Source organism: Nuphar pumila, chromosome 8, assembly GCF_984573655.1.
Source record: "Nuphar pumila chromosome 8, dmNupPumi1.hap1.1, whole genome shotgun sequence".
NCBI classification, from domain to species: Eukaryota; Viridiplantae; Streptophyta; class Magnoliopsida; order Nymphaeales; family Nymphaeaceae; genus Nuphar; species Nuphar pumila.
This window is the reverse complement of record NC_143256.1, coordinates 6,245,116-6,270,253: the sequence shown is the minus strand read 5'-3', so window position 1 is coordinate 6,270,253 and position 25,138 is coordinate 6,245,116. Positions and strand designations below refer to the sequence as shown.

Here is a 25,138-nt window from a genome sequence, read left to right as displayed (position 1 = left end):
GGGCTTACAAGCGAAGGCTCCCGTGACGTAGCTTCGGGCAAATACAAACACCGAAAGCAGGCCTTTTGAGCGCACAAACAACGCACAACACACATGCACGAGCGAAAACAAGAGTACGCGTATATACAAATATAAAAAGAGCTAAGAGACAAGGATGCAAAAAACTTTTTTATAGATACTTGAAAGCAAAGTACATCACGAGGGAAAAAGAGGATCCCAATACACAGGGTTCTTAGGCCGTAAGACCTTGTGGAGCACTCTTGAGTGCCAAAGAGGTATGGTGAGGGCACTCGAATGAGCAGGAGCAGTCGTCAACATCTCACCCCATCTACCGCGCATATTCTGAGATGAACCAGTTCAACAAACAACAATTGCTTTTAAAAATTCCCACAAACTAACCACAACATCACACAGATAATAAGCCACTCAGTTTCTCTTGAAATATCTTTTTCAGCAAGATATTTAACGGCTGATGAACAGAATACGGGGTCCAAAATGGAGTATCCATCTGAACAGTTACAGTTAGGCTCTGTTCACAAACAAAAAAATAAAACATATATACAACATATCAATGAATCATAAACTAAAGAGAAATGCAGCTCAAGAAACAGAAAAATCATAAACTAAATAAGCACTGTATTTTTTTGAAGCAGGGTGATTGCAAAAGGTCAATGCATATACAACATTTCAATGATAATTCAATGCATATAAAGAAAATCCCAATTTCATTAGACAACATATCATGGAGAACAAAAAATCCCGCTATTTATACATTAAACAATGGGCTATCACTGAATTTAAAAAAAAAAAGACAAAAAAGAACCCTTGATAATGAATCAGAAAAAAAAGAAAACAAAAAATCCTTGATAATGATTTAGAAAAAAAAAACGCTACGATAATGAATCAGAAACTAAAAAGAGAAAAAAAAAGATCTACACCCCCCAAAAAAACCCTTGATAATGAATAAAAAAACCCTAAATCGGAAACTAAACAGCAAACAAATAAACCCTTCGTAATGAATTAGAAAAAAAGACCATGCGATAGATCTAGAGAAAAAAAAATATTGTAGATCACTTTCTCCAAAACCACCCTCTTAGATCCCAATCTACCAGAGATAGTCAGCTCGCAGCAAAAAAAAACTAGAGGCAGACGAGAGGGGAGAGAGAGAAAGAATTACACGGGACCTGACAGGCCCGGCTCGTTAACTGGGTCAGGCCTAAACGGTCCAGCCCGAACCGGAGTATATCTGAGTCGAGCCAGGCTCGGACCAACACACGGGTCGGGCCTGTCAAGCCCTTATCGGACCCAACAAAAAAATTACTTGACGTTTGGAAGCACGCACAGACAAAGAAAAGAGAACGCTGCATGGACAAACACTCCGTATATCGTCCCTGTCTTTTCTAAAGAAAAATAAGGGTAATTTGGTCACGTAATTAATGTAAAAACTTCATTGTCGTTCGTTCGGATCCTGGAAAACTTCCACACGGCACGATGGCGGGCTATTCGGTGGACTAATTTACCTTTTTACCCTTACTGTTGGGTTTCTTTGTCATTTTCGTCTGTTCACGGAAGAAGGGAAAAGAGATCGATCGCGCGCTGAAGCAGAGAAAGAGTTCGAATTCCTCTCTCTTTCTCTTTCTCTTCCATACGATGGAGTCGGCTAGGGTTTCGACGATCCTCTCGATGTGTTCGTCCCTCAGGCAGCAGCCCACCGTCTCGGCCTCCTTCCTCGGCCCTCCGATCCTCCCACTCTCCTCCCGAGACGCGCCGTCCCTCCTCTCGCAGAAGGGGCGCATCTCCATCTCTCGGAGCAGAAGCCTCTCGATCGTCTCGGAGACGGGTCGATCTCCGTCTCCTCCCGAGAAGGTGAGAACTGGATCGCCTTTTTCGTTGTAACCGATAGCTAAACTACCTAGAAACTGAAAAGAAAAGAAAGACACTTTGTTATCTCTTTTCTCTTATTACGGTTTACGTTCGTTAAATAATTTTTGTTTTAATTTTAATCGCGCTTGATGATTTGACTCGAATCTGTGTAATCGTACCGAATCAATTGAATTTTTTTATATAAATTGATGATCAGATTGTTGAGGTTAAATTATACACGATCGGATCTGATAATTTGGAACTTGTATACAGTTTTACACTTAATGCGCACAGTAAGAGAAATCGGCGCATGTGCCCCAAGTTTTGGTGTACACTCTGTGTGCGCCAACCTTGAACCGTCCAATCAAATGATCGGATGGTTAAAAAAAACTATACATTTCCAAATAAGCCTTGGAATCAAAGTGGGTACAAAAAGGGACCCAGTGTATGATGAGAACAATGTTTGGGTAGACACACAACCTAAGGAAGTAAGACTTCGGTGGTGAAGAAAGCACTATTCACAAATATGAATTGATGTTTTTACAGGACAAATATGCTTTAAATATGCATAAAGAAAAAGAAAGTGCTAAACGTATTGCTAGTCTGGAGTCTGAAATTGCTAAACAGCGTGAAGAGATTCAATCTCTGTCTGCTAAGCTTTCAGAGTCTGCTGCTAAGCTTCCTGAGGAAAAAACTGTTACATCACCGGTGATCTACATGATTTGCTTAGGGAAAAGCACGCTTTGAATCGCTAGATTAGTATGCTTAAGAAGGATTTTCAAGGGATTCAAAAAATCAACGACCCACACTGCACCAAAATTTTAAAACTCCAAAAAATGTGATTTTACTTAAAAAAAACTATATTCAGGCAAGGTTTCTTAGTAAAGGAGCCATGTTGAAGGCGCGTACGAGAGAGAGAGATTGTTGACCAGAGTGCACATTAGGATCACACTGTAACCAGGGCACACCTACCAATGAATAATGAAACGGAAAATGATCATATAATGGTAGTGTGTCTACAGGATATCGCAATATTCCTCCTGTCTCACCAACTCAACTCTGGATGAAGTTTTGGGCATTTGTAACGCTTTTATCCTTCTGTTGGAGACTGCTTTTACCACTGTTTTAGTAACACTCTTTTAGAGAAACACTCCTTTTTTATAGTGACATTCATCTTTAGCATTCATTGATCACATTTTTGTGGCTGCATATCCACACCAAGGGCTTTTCCATGTACTTGATCTTATTGGATATCTATGTTTTTGTTTTTATTCTTTTCTACATAGGCATGCAACCCAGGCATGTATCCTTGTCTGCTATGTCACATGGGTGTGGGTGCGGGTGCGGGGTGCGGCACTTTCAAAAAAACTTGGGTGTGGGGGTGTGGGGGGGGGGGGGGGGGGCGGTGCAGCAAAAATATAAAAAATTATATATATATATATATATATATATATATATATATATATATATATATATATAATCCAAAAGTTGGTTGACCACACCGGGTGTCGCACCCACACCTGTGGACGCGGGTGCGGCACCTAGTTGGCCGAGTCCTTGTAACATAGTTTGTCTGTATAAATACATTTAGGCTCCATTTGGGAGCTGAAGATGGGAGGGGAGATGGTATTTATTGAGGTTTTAATTAGTACCACCTACCCCCACAAGTGCTTGGGAGATGGGAATGATGTTGAGAGTGAAGGGGGGAGATGGGCCATTTTCAATTACATCCTCACAAGGATCTAGTTGACAACTCCAGCCTCTTCTCCCATTTTCTTCTCCAATCTCATCATCCCTCTCATCTCATCTCCAACACCGGCTCCCAAACAGAGCCTTAAGCATGAACGTACTTGGATAAGTGGGTACCAGGTTTTGACCTCAATAGTCAGCACTCCAATATATATCTCACTTGTTGTAGATAATCCACCTAAGACCAGTTGGAGCTGGTTTACTGCACACTTGATTGAATTGGTTATTGGGACTAAAAGAGTTGCTTCAATTAATTGCCCGCGTCATGTTATCTTGGGAGTCAGCAGAACCATGAACAAGTACCTCAGGATTAGGGAGTATCAACCAAAACCAGGATTTTTTTCCTGTGGTGTGTGTAAGCTGGGAAGACACACATAATTGCATGTCCACCAACAAATGAACCACTAACAATCTCTCTTATGCAACAGTGCTAATTTATTAGCTGTTCATTTGTTGGTGGTCTTATGCATTTATGTGTATTTTCCCGTGCATCACACGTACATATGCGTGTATCACATATATAACCGCTCTATCACATGCTCATGCATGCATTTGATAGAAGCATTTTATAATTTTGCTTTATTGGAAATAAAAATGCTGAATTGATCTCAACACACAAACAAACACGTGCAGACACTTACGCATAGTTTGAGGAACAGTTCCCCCCTCCCCCCCCCCACACTCCGTCTTTAGCCTCACTTCATGAAAGTTTTTTCATTACAAGTTAGTTTAAACAGTTTCCCCAGATATTTTAAGAGTCTCAGCTTTAGTGAGTTCTGGAGTTCCCAACTACAGGATCCTGAGGGAATCTTGCTTATAAATTTCTGATTCCAAACAGGCCCTTAACCTTTTCAACCATGCACAGGTGTTCTTTCTGTTAGTTTATGCTTTTTCTGGATGCTGTCTGTTGATGCAAATCCCTTTTTCCTAAATGTCGAGTGGCATGAGTTACATGAATTTTATACAATATTGTGACAGTAACATATACATTTATAAATGTGATTAACGGGACAAGATGGAACAGGCTTTATATGATTGAAAAGATATTGGAAGCTCTGACTGGAGGTTTCATGTATATTAAAAGAAACAGACTTTATATGATTGTCTTAAGTTTCATGTATACTGATGCACAAAACTGTCAACGTTGCAGACTTCTGAATCCTTTTTTAGAAGTGTGTTGGCAAGCATGGAGGGAGTTTACTTGAACCGGAATCCATCTGCAAAAGCCATTCTGGATCTTGTTCATTCATATTCTGGTGACCGCATTTGTTATGACCACTTTGCTTTTAGGACCTTTGGGGTACGCACTTGTTTCTTCTTTCTCCTTTGGAACTGGTTTGTTTCATACAGCACATGGCCTTAGCCTTGATTATTGCTAAATAGATCATGTTATTGTTGCTTGAGTCTGCTTTTCATTCTGTAGGTGGATGGTCATGGGATTGATTCTGTGGCAAGGTTTTTCCTTGATTTCGGTTATAAACCTCGTGAGGAGCTGAGCTTTCCTGTTAAGAAGTTGAGAGCATTCTGGTTTTCTCCACCTGATATAACAGTTCGTGCCAATAGTCATCGAGTGGAGGGGCCATTGCCAAGAATCTTCATTTCAGAGCTTCTTGTAGACAAGATGAGTTTGCAGGTTCAGGTGTGTTTTTAGAAGCGTATGTTTCAATTAAGGCTGAGGACATGGATGTGTTAATTTTTCATTTATTGAACATGTATCCTAATGTTCATACATGTAAAACAAATTGGTCATGATGTTTGCTTTTGAATTGATCAACTAACCATTCTTTTGGTAGATGAAGGAAAAACTTTATTGCTTTTTCAAATATTTTGCTTGAAGGTCACTTGGTTCTCTTGCTGTAACAGGAAGATCTTTTTCTCTTATTGGAAAATCATGTCTAACTTGCTATATTATCTTGCTAAACCAATAAGGCTATCTTTGAGCTGATCTTCCAACCCTAAATTGAACATTCTCATAATTACTCTGCTTCATATACCTCATGCAATTCACAGACAATGTGCCTTGCGGCTACATAAAAAAGGGAAAAAGAAAAGCTAAACAATATGACAAAGCAATATGCAGCATCCATTATGGGACCTCAAAGTTTAGCAGTCAATCTACAAGTAATTAGTGAATCATCTATTGATTGTTTACTTATAGTAGTATCTTGAATATTTTCTTTTGAATGTTATGTGGGTTCCGATTGTTGAGGCAGCCATATTCTTGAGCATGCTCATTATATTTCCACTTATGATTGTCTCAAATAATTAAATATAGCTGTTTCATAATCATCTTTTTAGGACCTATCATTCTAATCTTGAAGTTTACAGATTATTTTGTTCATAGTAATTAAATTGAATAGTGATGCTCTTTTTTACACATGCAGGATATAATAAGAAAATACACCACTGCATCCTCCTGTGGTAACAAATATGCATCTCTTGCAAGTTCCATAGGGTCTTTGACATGGGAGAGGCCCACTTATGCTGACTATCAACAACTATCTAGGTACTCTGTCTGTCAGCTATATTTCGTTACTCTACAAATTCAATTATTTATATGATTAGCTGAAAGCTGTTGTTTATTTTTTTTTTTTTACTGTTAGATTTTCTAGTTTGCAGTCCAAAGTTTACATAGTGCTTAGACATGATTGCTCTTTCTCCTTTTGTTTGTGCATCAAGGCATTGTTTCTTGTTTATTGTACGTCTGTTGGACTGAAGAGTTACATTACTATTTCCAGGGATTATTGTTTTAGCAAGCTGTGTGTAGTTTTCTGATTGTTTTTATGGTTTATCAGGGTAAGTGAGTATGCTGCATGGACACTTGTCAATGGCTATTCAGTGAATCATGTCACAATTTCTACTCATCAACTGAAATCTTGTATAAGAGACATTACACATCTGAATGAGTTCATTGCAGAGAGTGGATTCAAATTAAATTCTGAAGGGGGGCTTTTGAAAGGTCTATTATCCAACGTTTTCCCTAGATATTACCTTTGTGCAATAGTTAGGTATTTAAGTTCATATATTTCTTTTATAAATGTAAGATAAGTTCAACCTGGATGAGGAATGGTTGGCATCTATCTCTTAGATCTTTTGGGTTGCCTCTTCCTTTTGTTGTCCATGTTTTAGATGTCTCATGTTTCTCATGTGACTGTGCCTCTCTAATTATGTTTCTTTACCGGCATATAAGATCAATCTGATATATTCGTGCTTATCAATCCATTACCATCCTTGCATTTCATGCATGTAGTAATGGCATTGCCATCATCATGATGCAAAACTAGCAGTATGTTGAAATAGTTTTAATGAAAGATGACGTTAATATGGAAATTATTGGGAAACCATAGATCATATCAGTATCGTCCCCTTGACATTAGCTATGAATCATTTTAGAACTCATATGATGTTCTGATATCATGAGCTTGATTGCAACATTCCCATTCTTTTGTGTGAATGCTATAATTTATCATTAATTTTAGATGTTGGAGGCATTGGTCTCGTCGCTTATTTGTTTCAATGTTTGATTTTATTGTTGAACTGCTTGATAAATATGTTCTATCAACTCTTCTGTTTAAGTACTGCGAACACGTCTGCCACTTCTGGACACTAGCACCAAGACTGAAACTCCTGGACTCTGAAAGATAAAATCCAAAGCATGATTATATCTTTTAGACACTTTATTATTCTCTCTCTTTGAGTTTATTTGTGTTTTTGTAATCGTTTAGCTACTGAGCAAATTTGGATGTCCTTCAAGAAAAACATATCAAGTGACAAAAGAATTGAAGTTTGCTATGTACCCGTCTTTAAAGATGGGCTTTAGGTTACGTCAAATTTTTTTGGAGATGATGTTACATTTAAGTGGATCCACCTTGTGGATTTGTATTACATTGTTCCTCTTGATTGGCTTCTAGGCTCTAGGTTTGGGGTAGAATATGTTCATCAGATATAGCGGTAGGCTGGTCTGGTATAGGATGTGCTCATGATAAAGTTCATTTTGAATCTGGATCTAGCCACGGGTCTTGGCAGGTCTTGATTTAGATAGGAATAGGTCTGGATTCTGGTGGATTCAAGTTTGGATTCTGCAGGATTTAGCTATGGACCATGACCCGCCTACTCCCTTTCATGGTTAGCCAAGTCTTATCGTGGTTGCTTGGTGCAAAGTTTTAACGAATGAGTTTGTATTGGTGGGTTTGGAGGGCATTGGTCCCGGTGGTCTATGTCAACAGGCTTTCGCTTGGCATGCATGTCTTGTGTCAACCTGGTAAGGCACTATACACACCCAGACACTTCATGGACACATTCAAACCTGTGTTAGACATGGTCAACACCGTCTCTCTTTTGTCTACTTCTTTTTATTGCCTTCATTCTAGCTTTTGTATTTACTTGTCTTTATTTTGAATTTTGTCCTTGATTACATATCAATTTGTCTTTATTAATGTTCATTGTCAATAATGGTTTAAAATTGTTTTTTTAAGAATTTGCAGCTAAGATCGTATTCATGCTAAAATGGGGAAAGAAAAATGGTATTTGCTAAGACCCACCTAATGGAAAATATGAAGAAAAGGTGTACCAAGGATATAGTGGGCCTTTCTTTGATGCATGACATCAGCTTAGGTTGATGTTGAACTCGGTTTGAATATTTTCTTAAACATAAGTGAATTCATAACGGCATATGATGAAGAGGACTTGGTTTTTAGATGAAAAATGTGGAGTGTTCCTTATTTTTTTTATAGGTATAGCCAACCTGCTGAATTCTAGTTTCTATGGCTCAAAGAACCTGATATTATGTACTTGGATCTGGCATTCACATCCTTGCTCATGTTTACAGCATATCTTGTAAATCAACATTTGGCAAGATTGATGTCCTATAAAACATGGAAAGGAAGCATTTTCCCTAGGAGTTTACATTTAGGCTTCGATATCTTTTTTTTTTCACTTCTTGATAAAATAGTTGTGAAGTTTGGTCGCTAGATGCAAATGTAGCAGGGCATTTTCCACTTCTTGGAAAATGATTTCTTGAACCATTTGTATGTTTGACAAGCAAGTTTTTTCCCAAAGTCTCCACTTTTTTGTTAATACCAAAAGTAACCCTGATTAGCTGACAGCATGATGTGATGAAAAGTTGAGATGTGAGTTCTGTATGGTATATTATATTGCTATTTTTATTGCAAAAAATGAGAGCAATACAGGGTGATTAGGCTCTGTTTGGGATCTGACCATCAGAGCACCGTCGGACTGAAGCTGGGGAATCACCAGCATCATTTTCTGTTTGGGAAAAGGTTTTTGGGGGTGTTCAGTGTGCAGTTGATGGTGCCATTTCCATAAACCGACTGCCATCTAGGGGACGTGGTAATTTGCAATTACCACACCGATGGCTCTTTCCAATAGCTTTCTGGTGGTCTCTGACTTTCTTCGGCTACCACTTGAATGCAATGTGAGAGGATTACATAATGTCTGCTACCATTTTAAATGCATTAACGGGAGAGAGTTTGACCATCTGCCAAACAGCTTTGGATACATTTCGTAAATACCTGACCGAATTTCACAGGGTGCTCCCAAAGATCATAATAGAAAAATTCGAAGTCATTATCCTTTTGTAGATTTCATGGCCGTCTCCCAGCTACCTTTGATTCTCGGCTCCTACTAAATGACCCATAGTTTCTTGTGAAATCTTGCTGCTTGTCTTTCCTCAAAAAATAGAGATGATTGAATGGATGTAACTCATTTATATGACTTCCATATAACGTCATTTCTAAAGAAAATCAGAAAATTAAGCATATTTCTTTATGCGTTTAACAAGGTATCTTTAATGTTAACATTCTTCAACTTTATAATTTAGGAACCATTAAAATGCTAAGAAGCTTCCCCATGTGTGATATAAGGAATACCATTGGTGCAACAAGCTTTGTAGGTGATATTGTTATGTGATCTTTGTCTATTTTTAAGACAATAGTTCCTCTCCTACCCAATATGAAAATGGAATTACTATATTGGGAAATATTGCGTGAGACAGTAAAAATTCTACTAACAGCTTCCTCGATCAGTAACAGTTTGCTGTAAAGGTATTATGATACTAGGAGCATAAAGTTACTTTATGCTGCATATGTGATGCATTTTTGTGTCCTGCTGAAGTGGTATCAATAATGCCAGTGATAGTTTATTACGTTTATCATGGCAGTGGCATCTGATAGAAGTATGCTAAGATGAAGAAAAGTTATTGGGTATGACACATGCACATACACATATAGTTAGACATATTCTCTAGGTAATTATGATCTTTAATCACGATAAATAACATTTTAGAAGTTACGAATCAAGCATTCTGTTCCATTTATAATATATATTTTTCACTTTTTCTGGATGGAACAGTGTGTACATCTTAGTTCTTCTAATATTGTGAGCAGTGAGCCCCGATGGACTTCTGTTGCAAAGTTCAACTGTAGCAGATTCAACATCCTTCCACTTTGCTGATAATGTCACAGAGTCCGTCCCATGTTCGTACATCGAATTTGCTGAACGTCTTGTGCTTCCTCAGTATAGAAACTTACCTGATGATGAGGTTAGTACAGCGCCTCTTCAAATTCTCTGCAAGTTATGCTATAATTACGCTGCTTGAAGCCATTGTATTTAATGAAGAACCGAATTAGTCTGGTGAAGGAATTCTTGATGCTTTGATGTTTACTGCCTACACAATACTTGGGAATTTTACTCTGATTTCACTAACCGTGTGCAAGGCACCGTTACATCTATTCAGATTCTTCTGTTTCAGACATTGTTAAATTCAATTCTGTGCATAGTATGAATGCCTTCGATAGAATGCAGACATGATTCATCTGATGGCTTCATGTTTATGATATGACACAGATCAAGGAATTCCACAGGCGTGATGGCTTTGAGGTTGGCAATGCAGACAAGATCTTTGAGAGCACATCTAAGGGCCAACTTAGCCGATAAGCTGTATACGTGATTATTTTGTAACTGAAATGGAAGCTGAAAAATCAAATCATAATGTACATTTTCCATGGAATGCAAACATCTCATAAAGAATTAGTGAGAGATGCTGGCATAGACTATTGGAAAATGGATGCAATATTGATGTCACATTTGGAAAACATTTTCCTATAAGTTAGATGGTACAGGTCAACTAAGAGATAGATGGTTTCGTTTTCATGCAGTGAAACTGCTCGATTGTGCATTGCGACAAATATATGGTGGATTAACCCACGAGGGCTCAGCTCATCTGGTCAGAGGAGCTTGTAAATGTCACCGAGTGTCCGTGTCCGGGATGTTATGACTTCAATGCCCACGGGCATATAGCTTGTCATATGACTGGTAGGAGCCTGCTTAACCCCAATTTGCCTATCAAAAAAAAATATTTATATGATGGATGCCCCTGCTGAGCCATTCTAACCCCCGCTTTTGGAAAAATAACCCATGAACCACTTGAGATCATTGTCAAAGGGATTCTTCAACTTTCTCACAGGTCGTGTCTCCTTATATGATATTCTTGATGGAAAACTGCACGAGAATGGCGTCTTGTGTCTTCCTGGTCGTGTCCATGTGACAGGTAAGGACCGACAGAAGGGGGTTGTTGGTAGAAGCTTTAGTGGCTGTCTTCGTATGATGGCTGCGTTAAATTTTTGCAAGGGAGTCATCAATGTTTGCAATAGAAGAAAATGGTGTGTTCGACTTAACATTCTAGCATTCATATTTTAGATGAATCTTTAGATGGACAAAATGTCTGTCAGGGTATTATGGTGCGCTAACCTCTTACCCTAATAATATATTATGGAAAATGTTGCCTTGACTGACAAGCGGTGGGCCGTTGTCATTTTGAAAGTTGGTTTTTTGTGGGATTACTGTTAGATCCAGACAAACACCTTATTTTGTGCAACGGGCTGATAAGAATCGGAGAGAGAGAGAGCCAGTAATCAATAACCTTGACACATTTGCCCACCCCCTCTACAACGGAGGTACAAAGAGTTCAAAATTTGTGATTTTCCAAGTGATGAACTTGAGTCAAACAGTCTGAAGTTTTCTTTTGGTTTTCTATAAAAAGGTTATTTAGGTTATAATAATAAAAGAAAATGTCCTCTCTCTCTCTCTCTCTCTCATCACAATCACACACACAAAGAAGACTAGCAAAATGTGAACGATTACTTGTTTCAGAAATCATAAACTCAGTTATGACTTGCGACAGTAACAGCTCTTCACAGTAAGATCCAAACAATCATATAGCCATATGGCTCAGACACTTCCCCTGTATGTATTCCTCCGTCAGCAGGTTGATTTCCAAAACCACATTAAACAGTGACCCTATTCCCGCTGCCCAACAGTCAAATAATTCCCATGGTATATACAGAGATGAATTCTTGTAAGTAAACGAGGAGAGGACGCATCAAGAGTCCAAGGTTCTATGGTTGTTTACCATTCGGGTTGGGCGACTGCAGATAGGGGGAAGCATGGACACCATTTGAAAGGGTCCTCACCGGTCCATTCCTTGATCCATGAGGCTGGGTTTTGGGGTTTCTAGCATGCAAATTGGCATTGAGATGGTCGGCTTGGAATGCTTGGAAGTTATAGGAGGAGCTAGCCATGTCTTTAAGGTTGATAAGGGGTTTGAGAGCATTGACGACTTCGCTCATGAGCGGCCTAGCTTTCGGATCTCGACTAAGGCACTGGGCCGCCAACTGTGCAGCTTTCTGTGCGCCTTTAATAGAGAAATGGCCTTCTAGCCGATGGTCAATCAGGTGGTAGAAACGACGCCTTTCCCCAAGATAAGGCCGCGCCCACTCAACCAGGTTGTGTTCACCATTGGGTCTGTTTTTGTCCATGGATCTTCGGCCGGTTAGCATCTCAAGAAGAACGACACCAAAGCTGTAGACATCACTCTTGGATGTCAAATGTCCTGAGGCAAAAGATTCAACTATTTAGGGTCCAAAAATTCCAAGGGTATTTTAGCTGCAGACTTAAGGTTACTGGCTACTACCATCAATAAATAGGAATAACAAGAAAGAAATCAGTGCTGCGTTATGAGTTAAATAAAGACCCTTCACAATTTTCTACATTTAAATTCTGAAAGTACCAACAGTTGTATTGTAAGAACTAGAGGATCAATCCAATATCAGCAAATCAACCAAATTTCAAATATATCGCCTTGAATAGACATTCCTGATTTTACAGAGACAACCAGATAACTTGGCTTGACAGAACGAATTAGTAAACCGACCATCCGCTTTTTTGATAGGCAAGCTGGTTATAATAGAGCAACCTAATCATCCATCTGTCTTATTCGATCCCAGTGAACTGACATTCCTTTTCTGTCGAGAAGTCAACATCGAATGACCCTTTGTTAATTTTCCTGACAAACATCCTCAAAGTAAGAAAAATAACCATCATGGAACATGGCAGACAAAAGGAAAGCAGAATCCTGTCATTGTGAATGGACGTTCAGAACTCGATAAATCAATCAAGAACTGGACAACTCGAACTTGAAGAAGAGTAGAGTCTAGAGGTAGGAAATATTATTGAAGATCAAACAATTCTCATAAGTATCCCAAGCTGGACTTTGTTTCTGTTTGACATTCATTATAGCTAAAAGACGTTGACGCACTATACATGTGATGGGTGTAGTCTGTGTAAAGCAGCAAGGTGATTTGGACTATAAGCAGTTGGAAGTTGGAACCTGTTTTGATAAAATTAGCCAAATCAATAAGTTAATCTGAAAGTTTAATGTTTCATCCAAACAGAAACCAGCCATCTCATACTGCATCATTCAAGACATATTTCAAATTTGGAGGGACTGACAGGCTCAAGCAGTGGGAAATTTCTCTTGCATGATAATCTGTGTAAATGAACTGGTTATCAGAGCTTTGATGTTTTCTGAGAGCAATTCCTTGGAAAAGAAAAAGGAAACATAAAGTTTGAGAAGTAGAGAATTTATGATACTCACCGGTCATTACATACTCAGGGGCTGCATAGCCATAAGTTCCCATTACTCGAGTTGAAACATGAGTCTTATCGCCTTCAGGACCATCTTTGGCCAGCCCAAAATCAGAGAGCTTGGCATTGTATTCCTGCAGGAAAATTTTGCGTGCATGACTAGTGGAACAAAAAATTTATATTCAAACTAAACATTAGAGCTTAAAAAAAGAATTGACATAGGAGTCACAAGGCCTAGATGGATTTGTGCAAGCACCCATGCATAACAACAGCTGACCAAACAATAAAATTCCCAGCCCAGGGACTTAAAACCAAAACCAGACTGGAAGAATTCCTAAGGCAGTACAAGACACAGATCAAATGCTTAAATTTTGTACAATTATTTAAGAAATAAAACCAATAAAGATAAGATCACAACCTAGACTTAGGTAGCGTTTTGTTGTATTTTGTTAATAAGCTACTTTTGTTTATGGTATTTAAATATCTAAGTGATGGTTATATGTTAGCTTTTTATTTATATATTCACAATCATTTAAAAACATTATTAGAGGAGGAAACTGAGGTTCTCTCCCTTGCTTCTCATCCTACCCTTCTCTAATTTTGCTCATAAATAGCTCTAAATCCAAACTATGCTTTTGCTTTTAACAAGATGTGTTTTCAAACATGATTTCACCTACTGTTTATGAATAATAAATGAAAATAAATCCAAACAAGGCCTTAACAAATGTAAAATAAAACCAAGATATCCCCAACAATCTAGGTTCTAACTACAATAAGCATTTTTTTTATGATAACTACAATAAGCATTAATAAGAAATAAAACCAGAAAAAAAAAAAGAAATCAACATAAGACCTTGTATTGTTGTCACATCTAGATCAGCCTAGATTAGATATTATATTATCATAACAAATAGAAAGAAGAAAAGACGTAGGTTGAATCTAAAAACAGATACCACATTTCACACAACTACAACAAAACAACAACAACAACAACTACGCCTTCATCCCAAAACAATTGGGGTCGGCGATATGAACCAACAAAGAAAATCATTTTGGGTCTTCCACATGAAACCTTCTCCTCCAATCATTTCTATTCAATGCCATATCCTCGGTGAGGTTCAAAGCATTCATATCCTTTCCTATCACCTCCATCCATGTCTTCCTAGGCCTACCCCGACCTCTTTAACTAATATATTTTTTCATTTCTCCATCTTTCTAACTGGAGCATCATTAGGCCTTCGCCGAACATGTCCATACCACTGTAAACAATTCTCTCTCATCTTATTTTCAATGGGTGCAACGCCTACCTTCTTACGTATCTCCTCGTTCCGAATCTTATCTTTTATTGTATTTCCACACATCCATCTCAGCATACGCATCTCAGCTACACTCATTTTTTGAATATGATGTCTCTTGGCAGCCCAACATTCCGTACCATATAGTAAAGCGGACCTAATAGTCGTCCTATAAAACTTTCCCTTCAACCGCAATGGCATTCTACGATCGCACAACACTCCAGTTGCACTCTTCCATTTCATCCACCCAACCTTTATCCTATGATTTACATCTCCATCAATTTCTCCATACTTTTGAATGATAGATCCCAAATATTTGAAAGAATCATCCACCGGTATTTCTTGCTCACCAAGCTTCAATACACTCCCATCACTACTTCCTTCCAATGTCTGTCTCCTTCTTGCTTCCAATGTCTGTCACCAAGCCGACATTCCATGTATTCTGTCTTACTCTTACTCAACTTAAAACTTCTTGCTTCCAATGTTTGTCTCCATAATTCTAACTTAGCATTAACCCCAGCTGTAGACTCATCAATCAAAACAATATCATCAGCAAACAACATACACCACGGCACATTTTCTTGAATTGATCTTGTAAGTTCATCCATCACTATAGCAAATAGGAAAGGGCTTAAACCAAATCCTTGATGTAACCCCATCGTTATAGGAAAATTGCTTGTCACCCCTCCACAAGTGCGGACATTGGTTACTACTCCTTCATACATATCCTTAATTATACTAATGTACTTGAGAGAAACACCTTTCTTCATCATTGTCCACCAAAGAACGTCCCTAGGTACTATATCGTATGCCTTCTCCAAATCAATAAAAACCATATGCAAATCTTTGTTCCTCTCTCTATTTTTCTCAATAAGTTGTCTAAGAAGATGTATAGCTTCTATAGTTGATCTTCCAGGCATAAAACCAAATTGATTCTCCGATATCATGACAACCTTCCTCAACCTAGACTCAATCACCCTCTCCCAAAGTTTCATAGTATGACTCATGAGTTTTATACCACGATAGTTTGTGCAATCTTGTATATCACCCTTATTCTTATATAGAGGCACCAAAGTACTCTTCCTCCACTCATTAGGCATCCCATTTGTCCGCCAAATCTTGTTAAAAAGATTTGTCAACCATTATAAACCTTTCTCTCCCAAGCATTTTCAAGCCTCGATAGGTATATCATCTAGGCCAACTGCCCTTCCTGGTTTCATTTTCTTCAAAGCCTCTGCAATTTCTTTCTTTTGAATCTTGCGCATGAAGTCACGATTCATCTCATGAAAAGGAATGGAGAAGTCTCCAAGATCCTGAGCATGACTTTCATTAAATAGCTTATCAAAATAATCTTTCCATCTCTTCTTAATCTCCTCATCTTTGACTAAAACCCTTTGCATTTCATCTTTGATACATCTAACCATACCCAGATCCCTCGATTTCCTATCTCTCATCTTTGCAAGCCTATAAATATCCTTCTCGCCCTCTTTGGTATCCAACTTGTTATAAACCTCCTTATATACCTTATCTCTCGCGTTCCGAACTACTTTTTTAGCTTCCTTCTTTGCTATCATATACTTCTCCAAATTCTCATTATCAAGACTCTTACTTAGATTTCTATAACACTCTCTTTTAACCTTAATACTAATTTTACATCCTCGTTCCACCACAATGTATCCTTACCTAGCGGTGCACCGCCTTTAGACTCACCCAATACCTTCGTAGCCACCTTTCTCATGCCCCCCGCTATCTTATTCCACATTGATTTTGAATCCTCCTCGAGACACCAATCAGCTTCCTTAACTACCTGCTCTACAAACATTCTTTGTTTAGCTCCTTTCAGTGCCCACCACTTAATTCTAGGATCTATCCTATGTCTATCCCTTTTGCGGCATTGTCTAATTCTAAGATCTAAAATTAAGACTCTATGTTGTGTAGCTACACTTTCTCCCGATATAACCTTACAATCGATGCAACAACCCCTATCTCTCTTTCTAAGTAGAAAAAAAACTATCTGACTCGTACTAACCCCACTTTTAAATGTTACTAGGTGAGACTCCCTCTTCCTAAACCAAGTGTTTGCTAAGATCATATCATAGGACAAACCAAAATCTAAAATCCTTTCTCCACTTTCATTTCTTTCTCCTATACCATAGCCTCCATGGATACTCTCAAATCCATCCCTACTAATGCCTACATGCCCATTAAGGTCACCGCCGATGAAAAGCCTTTCTCCATAAGATATCTCTTGTACTACTACATCTAAATCTTCCCAAAATTGACGCTTAATGGAGTCATCTAAACCTATTTGAGGTGCATAAACACTAATAATATTAATAATATTTGTACCTAATACTAATTTAATAAGTAAAATCCTATCACCCTTCCTACGAACCTCACTACATTATCTATAAACTCACGACTCATATCAATCCCTACTCCATTCCTATTCTTATTTATTCCTGTATACCAAATCTTATATCCCCAAGGTTCTATCACTTTTGCTTTCTCACCTACCCATTTGGTCTCTTGTAGACATAAAATATCAATCTTTCTCCTACAGATAACATCTACTAACTCTACCAACTTACCAGTTAAAGACCCTATGTTCCAAGTGGCTAACCTAAATTTATGGTCTTGGACTAACTTTTTTACCCCCACCCGTCCAACAAAGTGAGGGAACCCTTGCTTATTTGACACCACACCCGGGCGCCGGTGTGACGCGTCGCTTTCGGGCGACGACCTAGCAACCCTTGCCCATTTATCACTGCCTCCGGGCCTATAGAGTACAACGCGTCGCTCAGTAGGGAACACCCCAACGAAATTCTCATATTGGTTCATATTCATAGGGTATGACAAAAATTTTATGCTGGCTGTCACAGGCCTACCACAACCCTCCTTTATCCAGGCTTGGGACCGGCAGTGTAAAAAAAATTTATTCACATTTCACACAACTACAATGAAAAAAAAAACACTCTTTCATTTGATCATGTCATGTAAAGCAAACACCTTAAAATGACTAATGGAAAATGACCATACTATCCTGGAAGTTTGATGCGTTCTTGCAAATGCCCACTAATTTCCCAAAATTCTCCGCATATCCAAAAACATTCCCAACTTTTTAAGGACCATTTAACCCTTCGCAGGTGATTTACACAGACCTCTCCACATTCGCACAAATAATTTGCGAACCTTCGAAGACTTGAATCAATAAAGGGGATTCACAATTTCACAAGGTATACACACGAATGTCAGGAACTCCATGTATTTAAACTGCATGCATCTCCTCTCAAAGGTTTGCAAGATGTTTGTGTGAATTTCCTAACATTCGCATGCATACCTTGCGAACCTCGGAAAGATTCAAATCAATGAAGTGGTTAGGGAGGTTCGCAAGGTATTAGTGTGAATTTCAGGAGGTACATGTAAATTACTGGTGAATCTCCTTGGCCTAGAGGTCCAAATTATGTTTCAGTGGGCCTCCTGACATTTGACTAATAACCTACGAATCTCCCTACCCCTTATTTGCAAGGTACTCATGCAAATGTCATGAGGTCCGTGCAAATTATATAATGTCAGGAGGTTTTACATGTGTGCATATGAAAGACATTTCACATTCGAACATTCGAGATTACTTAGGGTTTGGCCTTGTGGGATGTTAGAAGTCCCCAATCCTTAGTGATCTCCTTGGCCCGAAGGTTCGAATTATGTTTCAGTGGGCCTCCTGACATTCGACTAATAACCTACGAATCTCCCTACCCCTTATTTGCAAGGTACTCATGCAAATGTCATGAGGTCCATGCAAATTATATGAATGTCAGGAGGTTTTACATGTGTGTATATGAAAGACATTGCGCATTCGAACATTCAAGATTACTTAGGGTTTAGTCATGTGGGATGTTAGTAGTCCCCAATCCTTAGTGATCACTGACATTGATTTTTTCGGTGATTATACTATATTCCGACCGACTTTTCCAGTGATTGTACTATACTGCGACCAACTTTTCCACAATCCCTATTATGATCGTTCGCATGGCATTCATCCATCTTTCAGTACTCTGGCAGCACATCGTTGGCCAGTTTTTTGCTGATAAGCACAACATTCATATCTTTTTTGGCCTTCGTCCCTCTATAAAAGGATATTTTTTTAATAGAATGTGAATCACAATTTCCCACATTGCTTCTTCCTCAGTTATTCCCTTCAACCAAAGTGTGCCAAAACCTTATTTGGTTCATTGGTCGTGAGGGAAACACTCAGATGGCGTGGAAAGAAGATTTCAACAAATACATCGGCTGCTCCATCAAATGCATCTAAAAGCAAGGTTATTGTTTTGTTATTTTTTTTCTTGTTTTCACATTGAACATTCACACTGAGTGAATATTCATAATGATTTAGCATTGCAAACATATTTTCTTTGCAAGTTATGTCCCGTGCACCTCTAATCAACCTTGAACAATTGGTGGATGCCTCATATGTTGATGTACGCATGAGAATGAATGAGCGAATTGAAAGGCCAGCTCTTGTATGGCAAGAAAAATGGATGTCTGATATAGTGCATAAAAAATGTAGCTTCAGTAACAAAAGGCCGAGACTCGAGAGTAATGAGATCAGACACAAAAATTTTGCCTCTCGTATAAGAAGCTTCCAAGGAGGGGAAGGATAGTAGCATGGTGGGTAAGAAGTCTAAGACGCATGTGAACCCTGAGTCCTCAACGAATGTGAACCTTCAGGCTTGTCTTGAGATGGCAGAAAGTGAAGTTATTGGTGGTTATGATGGAATGCACATTGAGCTGTAGGAGAATGTAGAGGAGCCACATCAAAGGAGGGAAGTGGCCGAACATAAAAAAGTGGTGGTTGGAGCTCCTAAACAAGATATTGTGGCTGCTCTTTGGAGAAGAAAAGGCATTGGCTGTCATTCATCAACAAGAGGAAGTAGTAGTTGGTGCCTCTCCTCAACAAGAGAAAATAGAAGTGGTTGGTGCTCCTCAACTTGAGGAAAGAGTGGTTGGTGCGTATCCTTAACAAGAGAAAACTGTTAAAACATGTATCACGCCTGATAAAGGGTATTTTTGTAATTTTGCCCAATAGGGGCATTTCTATCTTTTCCTTTTCCTCTTTTTCTATTTCCTCTTTATTCTTTATTTTTTTGTCTTTATTAGGTTACATTGGGGGTCCCAACTAAGAGTTGTTGGGCCCCCCAACGGTCATTAATATGACCGTTGGGGGGCCCCAACGACTTTTAGTGGGAGCCCCCCATCTTGAGTTGTATAAATAGGGGTGTCCACCCCTTTGTAAAACAGGCTTTTCAAGCCCTTATGCTCAATAACATTCTCTTTTTTCTTTATAAGCCTTTTTTGTTGGCTTTTGTATTTGTCCTTCAAGGACTTGTTCATTGCTATTGCATTGTGGTTGTCCTTTTTAGGACATTGGGTATGCTTTAGCATTCCTCGTATCTATTTTCGCTTACTTTATTACATGGTATCAGAGCAAGGTTGTGCTCTTGATTCTTGTTAAAATTGTATTTGCTTTTCTTGTATCTCTCTTCTTGCTCCTTTCTCTTGATCACCATGGAAGGTGAACAAAAGATAGATCTTTCTTTCAAGTTAAATGGCTCAAACTATTTAGTATGGGATCCCGCTATGGAGAACAACCTCAAAGGAAAAAAACTTTGGGGTTATGTGATGGGCACCGTTCCGAAACCTCAACATCAACTTACCAAAATGGAAGGAGATCAAGAAAAGGCTTTGGAAGGAGGTGCAAGAAAGGAGATTGAAAAATATCAATCCAAGATTGAGGATTGGGAGAGTAAACATGCAAAGATACTTGCATGGTTTATGAACAATGTGGAGTTAAAAATTTGTGCAAACATTGCTAAATTCCGTAAAACTAACGAAGCATAGTTATTCATGAAAGATATGTACACACAAAAAGACCTCGCTAGACAATTCTTTCTTCAAGAAAAGATTCGCACCATTAAGCAAGGGGACATGTGTGTCTGTGACTACTTTAACTCTCTTAGTCCCTTGTGGGATGAGCTCGCTCACGTATAACCAAAGTGGGTGGCTAGTGAAGATGTAGAGCTTAGAAGAGAACATTTTTTCTAATTTTTACATGGGCTTAGGCCTGATTAGGAGCAAGTTAGATCCTCTCTCCTCTATAGATCTAAACCCCTTTCCCTAGAAGACGCGATTGCCGAAATATGTCAAGAAGAAACCCGTCTTGGCATGATAAAATGAGGAGATGAGGTCTTAGCCGTATCCACATTTTGGGAGGCAAAATGGATACAATGGTAACTATAAGAAGGCCATATGCCATCATTATCAAGAACCGGGACACATAAGGCCTAATTGTCCCAAGATAAATGAAGCTCCCAAACCTAGAGTTGCTTCTGTTGAAGAAAACACCCCAAGGAAGGAAGATTTAACCAAAGGAAAAGATTCCTTTTCTCTTGATCAATTATCGGAGGCGCTTCAAATTCTACTCAAATCTCCATCTACATCAGGCACCGCCATTGCCTCTTCCTCTCCTCCAGGTATGTCTTTTTGGATCCTTGATTCTGGAGCTTCTTTTCATATGACACCAATTGATAATGGGCTATCTGACTTACGTTCTAATTCAAAACCTCTTATGTTTCAACTGCCGATGGAACATCTTTGCAAATTAAAAGTGTTGGAACCTTAAGCTCTTTTGAAAATTTTCTTGTGCCAAATGTTAGAGTCGTTCCACAACTAAATTTGAACCTTCTCTCTGTTTCTCAAATTTCCGATCATGGATGTGAAATCTCCTTTTCAAATAAGGGTTGCCTTGTGCAGGATTTCTGGTCCGGGAAGCAGATTGTGCAAGGCCATAGAAGGGGGGATCTCTATTACATGAATTACTTGAAACTCTCCACCAACTTTTTTTATAATTATGTCCAAGATAAAGATATTGATACTTGGCACAAAAAACTTGGACATCCAAGTTTCTCAAAAATGTATACTTTTCTCTTTGGAAAAAAATTTGTAATGAGAAAAAATTTATTTGTAAGGATTGTATCTTTGAAAATATGAAGTTCACTCCTTTTCCAAATAGAACTTTTGTGTCTAAGAGACCTTTTGAATTAGTTCATTCGGACGTGTGGGGCCCTTCTCCTGTCATATCAAAAGGAGGACACTCATATTATGTTACCTTTATTGATGACTTTACTAGATACGTATGGATTTATTTTCTTAACTTAAAATCCGATGTATTCTCATTTTTTAAGAAATTTTATATGATTGTCAAAAAACAATTTTTAAGTAATATCTCTATCCTTAGGTACGATTCGGGTGGAGAATACTTGTCAAACGAGTTTCAAAATTATCTAGAAACCAAAGGAATTGGCCATAAAAAATCTTGTCCTAGAACTCCTCAACAAAATGGTTTAGCCGAAAGAAAACATAGACACATTTTGGAAACTAATAAGACTCTTCTCATTTCAAAAGAAGTTCCAAAAAGTTTTTGGGCCGAAGCCGCTCTAACATCAATTTATTTGATAAATAAAATGATCCCATCATCTTACAAAATATATCTCCCTATGAAAAACTATTTGAAAGAATACCCGACTTAGTAGGTTAAGAATTTTTGGTTGTAAATGTTTTGTTTTTTCACATAAAAGAGATAAATTATCACAAAAAAAACTATTGAATGTGTATTCTTAGGGTACGGAGAAAATAAAAAAGGATTTAGATGCTTCAACTCCAAAAATAACAAACTATACGTGTCTAAAGATGTAACCTTTTTGGAAAATGAAAATGGTTTTGAAAAAACTAAAGACATTAATGAAAGCAAATATGCTTTCTTGTTTGATCTTCTTCCTCAAGAAGAAGTGATTCTTAATGAAATTCCGTGAATGACCAAGAGGATACTCCTCTTAATGATATTGAAAATGAAAATGATATCATTGATAGTAGACCAATTCAAACCTACTTTCGGCGTGGTCAACAAGTCCCCATGAATGCATTGGAAAAATACTCTCAGGATTCTAATATGGAAGAAACTTCACTTAGAAGATCCAGTCGTATCTCCAATCCTCCTAATAGGTTTGTTTCCTATGACTCACTAACACCAAAATATAAGTCATGCCTAATTGCGTTACATTCATTTCATGAACCATCCCACTATAATGAGGCTAAGAATTTTTCCCAATGGGTTGAAGCCATGAACCTTGAACTTAGTTCTCTTAAAAAAGCGAAAACTTGAAAAATAACTTCATTACCTATGGGAAAGAAATCTATAGGATGTAGATGGGTCTATAAAGTCAAAACTAAGAGCGATGAGTCCTTAGAATGCTACAAAGTTAGGTTAGTAGCTAAAGAATACTCTCAAGAATATGGTATTGAATATGAGGAAACCTTCTCCCCGATTGCTAGAATGACCAGTGTTAGGACCCTTGTTGTTGTTGCCTCTATTAAAAAATGGCTATTTATCAATTAGATGTTAAAAATGCATTTTTAAATGAGGAACTAAATGAAAAAGTTTATATGGATCCACCGCCAAGGGTATGTATTGGTAATGATAAAATTCTCAAACTCAACAAAGCTTTATATGAATTAAAACAAGCCCCAAAAGCTTGGCATGATAAATTTAGCAATGTAATGACATGTTTAGGTTTTCGTTTATGTTATACTGACACTGCTCTTTTTGTGAAAAGTACAAGGTCTATGGTGGTTATTCTCCTGCTTTACGTGGATGATATGATTATCACTGGAAGTGATAAACAGGGAATTAATAACATCAAGAAAGTTTTAAAAGAAATTTTTGACATGTCTGATCTTGAATTCTTAAGATATTTTTTAGGTATTGAAGTGGTCAATGCCAAATTAAGATTGGAAGATGAAACTCTTCTTGAAGATCCTACTCCCTATCATCAACTTATCGGGTCTCTGACATACTTATCCATCACTCGGCCAGACATTGCTCATGCAGTACATTCAGTTAGTCAGTTTCAACATGCCCCAACAATTGTGGAAAGGTCGAATTTGCCCTTAAATTTTTTTTTTACACTTGAATATATTTTTTACTGAGGATAAAATGGGTATTTTACAAAACCCGTGAAAAAATAAAATCGAAAGGGGCTTAGGGTTTTGTTTTTCACGCGTATCTTCCGACTCCTCTCTCTCTCTCTCTCTCTCTCTCTCTCTCTCTCTCTCTCTCTCTCTCTCTCTCTCTCTCTCTCTCTCTCTCTCGAGTTTTCGGCAAGCTCCGAGTTCCGACGACCTCAAAAAATTCCGGTGGCCTCTACCGACTTCCGACGATGAAGATGTCCAGGACCTTCAGGTACGCTATCTTCTCTTACCCCCCTCTCTCACGCTTTGTCACTCTCTCTATCTCGAATCTGGATCGGCCGGGTCCTTGGTGAAAAGGGGACGGCAAGAAGCAAGGGTTTGTAACTTCGGTTGGAGGGGTTGATGGCGGTTGGGTTCTGCCAACTGCGAGCCCTAGGGAGAGGAGGACCTTTGTCTGGCCACCTGTGCATGGCAAGTGGCTTGGGCATGGGGGGGTGGCTCGACAGAAACACACAAAGTGGGAGAAGGTTGGGGAAGGAGGCTCCAACAGGGAGCACCACCGGCAGTGGCGTAGCTAGGATTCATGTGAGGGGGGGCGTAGCTAGGATTCATGAGAGGAGGACCTTTGTCTGACCACCTGTGCATGGCAAGTGGCTTGGGCATGGGGGGGGTGGCTCGACAGAGACACACAAAGAAGGAGAAGGAGGCTCCAACAGGGAGCACCACCGGCAGTGGCGTAGCTAGGATTCATGTGAGGGGGGGGGGCAAATAGGGGTGTAGCAAGAAAAAAAATTTGTGTGATAGGGGTTCGGGGGCAGCGTCCTCATTTTTTTTTTGAGATAAAATAAAAATGGCTACAATTATTAATAAAAATCTATTTCATATGGACAAATCAAACTATTTGCTGCAGTCAGGGTTGGGCTACAAAAATAGATAAAAATCTATTTCATATGGAATCGGAGCTGGGCTAGGATTGAGCTTTTAAATTTTTTTTTTTAACTAGACCGGGAGGCCCATATTTTGCTTTGATGAAGAGTTTTCGAGTGATATAGGGCTGGTGTCTGACTTGTGTGGTGTGAGGTTCAGCTCGTGAGTAGAGGTTTGATTCCTTCATTCTCTCTAGAAAGTACATTTAGGGAACAGGGGATTGTTAGAGACTATTTGTTTCATTTTCCCGTTGCAATAACATGATGGTCTTTATCTTTTGTGTTATCAATATGATGATCATTTATATTCTTATTTGAGTCCCATGAATGAACAGTATA

The 25,138-nt window shown here is 38.6% G+C and overlaps 2 protein-coding genes across 9 annotated transcripts in view; one reads left to right on the top strand and one right to left on the bottom strand.

Annotated features, from left to right (window-relative positions):
- Positions 1-1,572: 1,572 nt before the first annotated feature.
- LOC149829513 (plant/protein) lies at positions 1,573-10,756 on the top strand. The gene is made up of 7 exons (XM_090016000.1): positions 1,573-1,866; positions 4,763-4,912; positions 5,036-5,251; positions 5,997-6,118; positions 6,408-6,571; positions 10,017-10,171; positions 10,477-10,756. Exons 1-7 carry the CDS (start codon positions 1,651-1,653, stop codon positions 10,564-10,566), a joined length of 1,113 nt encoding a protein of 370 aa, XP_089872126.1. The 5' UTR covers positions 1,573-1,650; the 3' UTR covers positions 10,567-10,756.
- Positions 10,757-11,747: 991 nt separating this feature from the next.
- Positions 11,748-25,138, bottom strand: part of LOC149829512 (serine/threonine-protein kinase PBL34-like) — a 42,237-nt gene continuing 28,846 nt past the window's right edge. For 4 of the 8 annotated variants that reach the window (XM_090015992.1, XM_090015993.1, XM_090015994.1 and 1 more), the window contains exons 5-6: positions 13,565-13,688; positions 11,748-12,520 (exon numbers count right to left, since the gene is read on the bottom strand). In XM_090015992.1, coding sequence (XP_089872118.1) covers positions 12,027-12,520; positions 13,565-13,688 — 618 coding nt within the window. In that variant the 3' untranslated portion in view covers positions 11,748-12,026. Of the gene's footprint in view, positions 12,521-12,618; positions 12,974-13,564; positions 13,689-25,138 lie in introns of those variants that run through there. The other 4 variants (XM_090015997.1, XM_090015999.1, XM_090015996.1 and 1 more) reach the window with 1 other exon arrangement.

Bases quoted from the DNA above. Each gene is read 5' to 3' on its own strand.
- LOC149829513 (XM_090016000.1), top strand. From the start codon at position 1,651: ATGGAGTCGGCTAGGGTTTCGACGATCCTCTCGATGTGTTCGTCCCTC. The intron at 6,119-6,407 runs GTACTCTGTCTG...ATGGTTTATCAG, and splicing joins GACTATCAACAACTATCTAG to GGTAAGTGAGTATGCTGCAT. The intron at 6,572-10,016 runs GTCTATTATCCA...TATTGTGAGCAG, and splicing joins TGAAGGGGGGCTTTTGAAAG to TGAGCCCCGATGGACTTCTG.